At 34.1% G+C, this 9,583-nt stretch overlaps 1 protein-coding gene across 2 annotated transcripts in view; it reads left to right on the top strand.

Moving 5' to 3' along the window:
- The first annotated feature begins 7,263 nt into the window (after positions 1-7,263).
- Positions 7,264-9,583, top strand: part of plcb1 (phospholipase C beta 1) — a 174,358-nt gene continuing 172,038 nt past the window's right edge. For both annotated transcript variants that reach the window (XR_012393186.1, XM_073928037.1), the window contains exon 1: positions 7,264-7,566. Coding sequence is in view for 1 of the 2 variants with exons in the window: in XM_073928037.1 (XP_073784138.1) it covers positions 7,468-7,566 (99 nt within the window). In the remaining variant the exon portion in view is untranslated. The remainder of the gene's footprint in view (positions 7,567-9,583) is intronic.

Raw genomic sequence — 9,583 nt, 5'->3', positions numbered from 1 at the left:
TTATTATTATTATTGTTGTTATTTATTATTATAATTATTATTATTTATTATTATTAATTATTATTATTGTTATTATTATTATTATTATTATTATTATTATTTATTGGTATTGTTGTTATTTATTATTATTAATATTATTATCATTATTATTATCTATTATGGATGTTATTTATTATTATAATTATTATTAATAATAATTATTATTAATGATTATTATTGTTATTATGATTATTATGATTTATATTATTATTAATAATAATAATAATAATAATAATCATCATCATCATCATTATTATTATTATTATTATTTATCGATATTATTGTTGTTGTTATTGTTATTGTTGTTATTATTATTATTGTTGTTGATGTTATTATTTTTAGTAGTACTAGTTTAATTGTTATTATTATTATTTTATTATTATTATTATTATTATCATTTATTATTATTATTATTATTATTATTATTATTATTATTGTTGTTGTTTTTGTTGTTGTTGTTGTTTTTTGTTATTCTTGTTGTTATTAAGATGATGATTATTATTATCATTATTATTTTCAAAAATACTTTAATGCCTACAAATATTACTGATGTAATCATATAAGGAGAGGGGTCTAGATGCAGACCTGGTGCAGTTCAATTCAATTCAATTCAGCTTTATTTGTATAGCGCTTTTACAATGTAGATTGTGTCAAAGCAGCTTCACATAAATGGTCATAGTAACTGGAACAGTGTGGTTCAGTAACTGGAACAGTGTGGTTCAGGTTTTAGTGTTTAAGTTCAGTTCAGTTCAGTTTAGCTCAGTTCAGTGTGATTTAATCATTACTGAGAGTTCAAACACTGAAGAGCAAATCTGCAGTGCAGTGGGCTGCATCCAATGCTTTTTGATGCACTCACCTAACCCCACCCCTAACCCTACCCCTCACCGTGACTTCACTCGCTCCATTTGAGTGCATTGTGTCTGACATTCCATTGATGCAATCTCAGCTTGCATAATAAAGGCTGCATCCAGATCCTATTGCATATAAGTATCAGTATCTCATGTGGTGTGTGTGTGTGTGTGCGTGTGCGTGTGTTTGTGTGGTTGTACAACCCCTGAAACTGTGGTGTGGAGCCTCCTTTCACAGCCATTAGTCTTGGAAATGACAGAGACAAGTCCTCCACAGTGGTCATAGGGATTTCAAGCTACTTTTCTTGCTAAATAGTGGCCAGGTCACTCATGATGCTGGAGGAAACATTTCCTGATTCGCTCCTCCAACACACACCAAAGTGGCTCAATAATATTTAGATCTGGTGACTGTGCAGGCCATTGGGTGTGTTCAACTTCACTTTCATGTTCATCAAACCACTCTGTCACCATTCTTGCTGTGCATTATCATCCTGATACACGGCACCGCCTTGAGGATATAATGTTTGACCCAAGGGGTGCACATGGTCCTCCAGAATGGTTCGGTAGTCTATGGCAGTGATGCTCTCATCTAGCACAAGTACTGGGTGCAGTACGGCGCTCTCTGTACACAGAGTACGCAGGCTGCCTAGGCTGCCTCAACTCCGGAGGGGGGCACCATCTCGGCTGCTCAAAAAAATATTAATATTTATTTACTAATATTAACATAAACTAAGTGTAAATAAAACATTCATTGATTATATGTTGTTAAATACATTTGAAAAATAATTTTATGATGGACGCAAAAACAAACATGTGACATAATTTTTTCTGAGAATTTTTTTGTGGCTGCTAGCTGCATATAATGATAAATGATGCAAGATGACTTCACGCTTGCCTTACTTATGGATCCAAAGTGTGCCAAGAAATTATCCCCCACATTATTACACCACCACCACCAGCCTGAATCGTTGATACAAGGCAGGATAGATCCATGCTTTCATGTTGTTGATGCCAAATTCTGACCCGACCATCCGAATGTGGCAGCAAAAATAGACTCATCAGACCAGGCAACGATTCTCCAATCTTCTATTGTCCAGTTTTGGTGAGTCTGTGTGAATTGTAGCCTCAGTTTCCTGTTCTTAGCTGACAGGAGTGGCACCCGGTGTGGTCTTCTGCTGCTGTAGCCCATCTGCCTCAAGGTTGGACGTGTTGTGTGTTCAGAGATGCTCTTCTGCAGACCTCGGTTGTAGCGAGTGCTTATTTGAGTTCCTGTTGCCTTTATATTGAACCAGTCTGGCCATTCTCCTCTGATCTCAGCATCAAGGCATTTGCGCCCACAGAACTGCCAATCACTGGATATGTCCTCTTTTTCAGACCATTCTCTGTAAACCCTAGAGATGATTGTGCTTGAAAATCCAGGTAGATCAGCAGTATCTGAATTACTCAGACCAGCCCGTCTGGCACCAACAACCATGCCTCATTCAAAGTCACTTAAATCCCCTTTCTACCCCATTCTGATGCTCTGTTTGAACTGCAGCAGATCGTCTGGACCATGTCTACATGTTTAAATGCATTTGAGTTGCAGCCATGGGATTGTACGATTAGAAATTTGTGTACCTGATAAAGTAGCCGGTGAGTGGATGGATGGATGGATGGATGGGTGGATGGGTGGGTGGATGGATGGATTGATGCGCATGCATAAATATATACTGTTCTCATTAGTGTGAGTGTAGAACGTTAATAAAATCCACTGAAAGAAAGCTGCTATTTCGGGTGTGTGTTATCTAATCGAACCCACACGCTATGATTTAAGGGTGGAGTTACATATTGTTTCTCATATATTTAAACACTGTTCAGCCTTACATAACACTTCAGCACACGCAGAAAGCTGCTCTTGAGAATATAGATATATAGTTTTGCCAGATAAATAACATTTGGTTGTTGAGATAAAAGAAGAGTAATTGACTATCAGGGATGAGTGATTGTGCTCATTATTGAACTCTGCATCATTAGATTGTCAGATGCGCAACAGGAGACTGTGACTTCTGAGTGTGCAGCATTGTCTTTGCAGAGATGTTATGAGATGTTTAATTGTAACCAGTGATGTACGTCAGTCAATATTGATCCATTAGCGTTTCAATTAACACCGTCTGTCTTAATTGGCCAATTCTCAAAGCAGTTTACTGTATAGCAGGGCTCTTCTAGTGTACATCCGGCTCTTAAAGCACTTAACAGGCTTCCAGCTTTCTTACTTTGTGTTAATGCTTCATTCACTTCCAGCAAATATTGTATAATTCTAGGTCTTATTCTGTGATTTTGATCACTTTTATAACATGTACTATTTGCATATGATTTCCATAACATTTAAGTATCTGCTTTGGTCTTCAATTTATCACGATAAGAGCAATTTTGTTTATAAATGTTAGGGTTAGGTTTATAAATGTTAGGTTTTTTTTTTTTTTTTTTTTTTTACAGCAAATTACATTTAATTAAATGAATATTCTCCCTCTAATGGTTGTAGAGAATTAAAAAAATAAATTTTCATTAAAAAAACACAAGAACCAAAGCAAATAATGGCATACGTTTTGAAAAAAGTTGTCACAAAGTCAGTGTTATTTAGCCATATCTGTAAATATATGGCATATTTTTGAATATTATATATATATATATATATATATATATATATATATATATATATATATATATATATATATATATATATATATATATATATATATATATATATATATATACATACACATACATACATATATGCATACACACACACACAGCATGTTTTTAGACACAACATGTTTGTAGACATAAGTGTGTGTGTTTTATATATTACACTACCGGTAATATGTTTTTTTTATATTTTAAGTAACAAATTTGGCACCAAGTTAAAATAATAAAATTTTTCATGACCTTCATGATATTTTTAAACCTTTCGAACAGTGGAAAAAATATGAACATGCAGTATATACATGTGTAAATTATTGAAAATATCCTCCAATATTTAGTCTACAAACATAATTTTTTTACATTTTATTTATTTACTTTTTTACATTTTTACATCATTTTTATAATATAATATAATATAAACCATGTAACATAACATAATATAAAAATATAATATAATATAATATAATATAATATAATATAATATAATATAATATAATATAATATAATATAATATAATATAATATATAGGGCAAGGCAGTGGCGCAGTAGGTAGTGCTGTCGCCTCACAGCAAGAAGGTTGCTGGGTCGGTGGTTCGAACTTCGGCTCAGTTGGCGTTTGCATGTTTTCCCTGCCTTCGCATGGGTTTCCTCTGGTTGCTCCACTTTCCCCCACAGTCCAAAGACATGAATTGGGTAGGTTAAATTGTCTGTAGTGTGTGTGAATGTGTGTGTGAATGTTTCCCAGAGATGGGTTGCGGCTGGAAGGGCATCTGCTGCGTAAAAACTTGCTGGATAAGTTGGCGGTTCATTCTGCTGTGGCAACTCCGGATTAATAAAGGGACTAAGCTGACAAGAAAATGAATGAATATAATATAATATAATATAATATAATATAAAACAACAACATAACATATGCATATAGCATAATAATAATAATAATAATAATAATAATAATAATAATAATAATAATAATAATAATAATAATAATAATTCCTTACATTTATAAAGTGCTTTTCTGGATTCTGGGGGGAATTTCCTGATCCACTTCCAAAGTGCAGCATCCACCTGGATGACATGATGGCAGCCGTTTTGCACCACACACCAGCTGATTGGTGGAGAGGAGACAGAGTGATGAAGCCAATTATGATATGGGGTTGGTTAGAAGGCCATGATGAGGGCAGTGGGCAAATTTGGCCAAGATGCCGGGGTTAAACCCCTACTCTTTTTCAAAGGACATCCTTATTAATGACCACAGAGAGTCGGGACCTTGGTTTAATGTCTTATCCAAATGACGGCGCTCACTGAGCAGTATAGAGTCCCCTTCACAATACTGGGAGATTAGGACCCACACAGACTACTGGTTGAATGCCCGCTGCTGGTCTAACTAACACCAATTCCGGCAGCAACCTAGCTTTCCTATGTGTCTCCCATCCAGGTACTGACCTGGCGCAGCCCTGCTTAGCATTAGTGGGCGACCATGTGAGAGTTGCAGAAAACTAGCTTCTGGCAATAATATGACATAACATAATATAATATAACATAACAAATACAGAATAATATAATGTAGTATAATATAACAGGCCCGTAGCCAGCCTGGTATAAGGAGTGTTTTTTTTTTCTCAAAATGTGGACCTTTTTGCAGTTATTCACCCCATTTACAATGTATGAGATTTAAATACTTTATTTTAGTGCCATTTTAAGCACTATTTTTAGCTGGATTAGCTCGCTAGATCGTCATCACAATGACACATTTAATGTACCAAAATATTTCCTAAAGATTAAGAATAAAGAAAAATGAATAAAAACGTATTTTTAAAATGCAAATTTATTACATCATAAATCATTTAAAAAGGAATAATTAAACTAAAAACTTATATTTTAAAAACTTATAACTTATAGCCTATAGCCTACAAACTGGCCAGAACATTCAACTGTCCTCAGTCAGAATTTGGCTATTTGAATATATAAAAAAAACAATTATATATATATATATATATATATATATATATATATATATATATATATATATATATATATATATATATATATATATATATATATATATATATATAATAAAAGAGCTTCACAAATTTTCTAGCCTCTCTTGTAAAAAAAGTACATTTGATTTGATTGAAAATTCATGGATAACAAAAATAGCCAAATTACTTTTCAAATTAATTTCATTATAGCATTTTGCTTAGTCTTAAAGCCTTTGGCCAAATTGATTAATTTCACTATTAATGGTGGCATAGCAGCCAAAATAAGACAAATTACCTCATGGGACAAATTCTCAATCTTTGTCTTTTAGGGGTGGGTCTTTCGAACCACCCAAAACCCTGCTCCCCACCCGCCTCCCCTTGGCTACATGTATAATATGACATAATATAATATTGTAATTTACATTACTAACGCTTTCCTTCGCAGACTGTACACACATGAAACTTGTCTACCGCACTTATTCATTGTTGATCTTATAGTTGTGTAAATTGCTTTCTTGTCCTCATTTGTAAGTCACTTTGGATAAAAGCGTCTGCTAAATGACTAAATGTAAATATAATATAATATAATATAATATAATATAATATAATATAATATAATATAATATAATATAATATAATATAATATAATACAATATAAAATAATGTAATATAATATAATGTAATATAATAAAATATAATATTATAATAGGCGGTTCATTCCGCTGTGGCGACCCCAGATTATTAAAGGGACTAATCCAAAAAGAAAATTAATAAATAATGTAATATATTATAATATAATATAATATAATATAATATAATATAATATAACATAATATAATATAATATAATATAATATAATATAATATAATATAATATAATATAATATAATATAATACAATATAAAATAATGTAATATAATATAATGTAATATAATAAAATATAATATTATAATAGGCGGTTCATTCCGCTGTGGCGACCCCAGATTATTAAAGGGACTAATCCAAAAAGAAAATTAATAAACAATGTAATATATTATAATATAATATAATATAATATAATATAATATAATATAATATAATATAATATAATATAATATAATATAACATAATATAATATAATATAATATAATATAATATAATATAATATAATATAATATAATATAATATAATTATAATCATACAGTACACTATTAAGCACTTTTACAACACCCCAGACATACAACATACTGCATTTATTTTATAAATTGATTTTTTACTATACTATATTTGTATTTGTTACTGTTATTATTATTATTAATATTATTATTATTATTAATAAATTAAATAAACATGAAAAGACAATCAATGAATAACTAGACAGTTCAATTGTTTGTCAAATAATATTTTAAGCACTTGTTGTACTTTAAAAAAACCCGCTGTGGCACTACGGTTTTCACTTTATAAATTGACTTCACAGATTTGTACCTATTAGATAAAGCTCTTTCGTCACAACCGAATTCTATAGAGCTAAAATAGCTGGAAATAACCCCCTGTGTGTGGGTCCATGCTGATATTCGCAGAGGTGTTATGAAATGTTTAATAGTGGCGGTGTTGGAGACGGAGACGCGCACTAGGAGGCGCTGAATCTCGGCGCGCGCATGAGTCAGTGCGCGGAGGACTCTCTCTCTCTCTCTCCATCTCTCTCTCCATCATTTATGATCGCTGTTTCTTTCCGCTGTTCATTTGCTCCGCGTCTTCGATCACTCCACAAACCCACGGACGTCCAAAAGCATGTTTTTAACGCGTCCGCCGGCCACGCGCCTCTAGATGTGCACCCGCGCGCGTAAAAAGCCTCTCCATTCAGCAGCGCTCCATCTCGCTCCTGAGAAGAAATACCCATTTTTTCCGCGCTGTTTTTGGCTGTTAAATGTTGAAGCTTGAATGGCTGGAGCTCAACCTGGCGTTCACGCGCTCCAACTCAAGCCGGTGCGCGTGTCCGAGAGCCTGAAGCGAGGCAGCAGATTTATGAAATGGGATGAGGTAAGTCTCCATGTGTGTGTGTGCGTGTTTGTGTGTGTGTTGGACGTCTTCAAGTCATGGTTCGGTGTGTGTGTGATGCTCTCGCGGATGTTGCATTGTTTACACGCACACACCGCAGAGCTCCACCATCATCGATCTGCATTGATGATTTAAGGGGGATTGATGGAGAAACGCGGTTCCGTCAAGTCCATCAGTATGTTCTCAAGCTCTGCAGAGACTGACACCAGGTCAGCTTGTGTGCAGAAATGCGTCTCTCAGCACTGTCACTCGATATACTTGCAGAAAATGAGAAGTAATGATGATTTTTCTTCTTTTATTAGTGGACTGTAATGTGAACACTAGAAAGCAGCATACTGTTGCAGATGGAGTGTGTCGCATTTCTGTGCTGCATGAGCATTGATTGAGTGTGTGTGGATCTGATGATTCTTCTGATACACATTCACCTGTTGGATGAGAGAGGGAGAGTTTCAGACAGAAAAAACTAACCCTCTGCGCTCGGGGGATTTCAAAACTTGCGGATAAGATAAATATTATTTAATATTTTACATTTTTGTTTTACTTAATCTGTTACATACAGTTAAAGTCAGAATTATTGCCTCCCCCTGAATCATTAGCACCCCTTTTTTCCCCCAATTTCTGTTTAACAGAGAGATCTTTTTCAACACGTTTCTAAACATAATAGTTTTAATAACTCATTTCTAATAACTACATTTACATTTTACATTTAGTCATTTAGCAGACGCTTTTATCCAAAGCGACTTACAAATGAGGACAAGGAAGCAATTTACACAACTATAAGAGCAACAATGAATAAGTGCGGTAGGCAAGTTTCAGGTCTGTAAAGTCTAAGAAGGAAAGCGTTAGTAATTAAATATATATATATATATATATATATATATATATATATATATATATATATATATATATATATATATATTTTTTTTTTTTTTTTTAGAGTACAGTTAGTGGTATATCCAGAGAGGCAATTGCAGATTAGGAAGTGAAGTGGAAACTAAATAGTTGAGTTTTTAGTTGTTTCTTGAAAGTAGCGAGTGACTCTGCAGTTCTGATGCAGTTAGGGAGTTCATTCCACCAACTGGGCAGACTGAATGCGAGCGTTCGCGAAAGTGATTTCTTCCCTCTTTGGGATGGAACCACGAGGCGATGTTTCCGGTTTGTAGGCAAACATCAGAGCTTTGAATTTGATGCGAGCCGCAACTGGCAGCCAGTGCAAACGGACTAGCAGCGGAGTGACATGTGCTCTTTTAGGTTCATTAAAGACCACTCGTGCTGCTGCATTCTGGAGCAGCTGAAGAGGCTTGATAGAGTTAGCTGGAAGCCCAGCTAGTAGAGAGTTGCAGTAATCCAGTCTAGAGAGAACAAGAGCTTGAACAATGAGTTGAGCTGCATGTTCAGATAAGAAGGGTCGGATCTTTCTGATGTTATAGAGTACGAATCTGCACGATCGAGCAGTTCTAGAAATGTGGTCAGAGAAGGTTAGTTGGTCATCAATCGTTACTCCAAGACTTTTCACCATTTTTTAAGCAGTGATGGTTGCCCCATCCATCGGGATTGAAAATTTATTCGAAAAAGTAAAAGTATTATGTTGTAATAACTGATTTCTATAAGTTGGCGGCTCATTCCACTGTGGCGACCCCTGATTATTAAAGGGACTAAGTCGAAAATAAAATGAATGAATTTTATCTTTGCCATGATGACAGAAAATAATATTTGACTAGATATTTTTCAAGACACTTCTATACAGCTTAAAGTGACATTTAAAGGCTTAATTAGGTTAACTAGGCAGGTTAGGGTAATTAGCCTAGTTATTGTATAACGAGGGTTTGTTCTGTAGACTATTTAAAACAAATATAGCTTAAAGTGGAGCAGTGGGTAGCATGATCGCCTCAGTCAGTTGGCATTACTGTGTGAAGTGTGCATGTTCTGTCCGTGTTGGCGTGGGTTTTCTCCGATTTCCCTCACAGTCCAAAAACATGCGGTATAGAGTAATTGTTTC

This window comes from Danio rerio, chromosome 17 (assembly GCF_049306965.1).
Source record: "Danio rerio strain Tuebingen ecotype United States chromosome 17, GRCz12tu, whole genome shotgun sequence".
In the NCBI taxonomy this organism is placed as follows: domain Eukaryota; kingdom Metazoa; phylum Chordata; class Actinopteri; order Cypriniformes; family Danionidae; genus Danio; species Danio rerio.
This window is presented reverse-complemented; position numbering and strand designations above follow the sequence as displayed.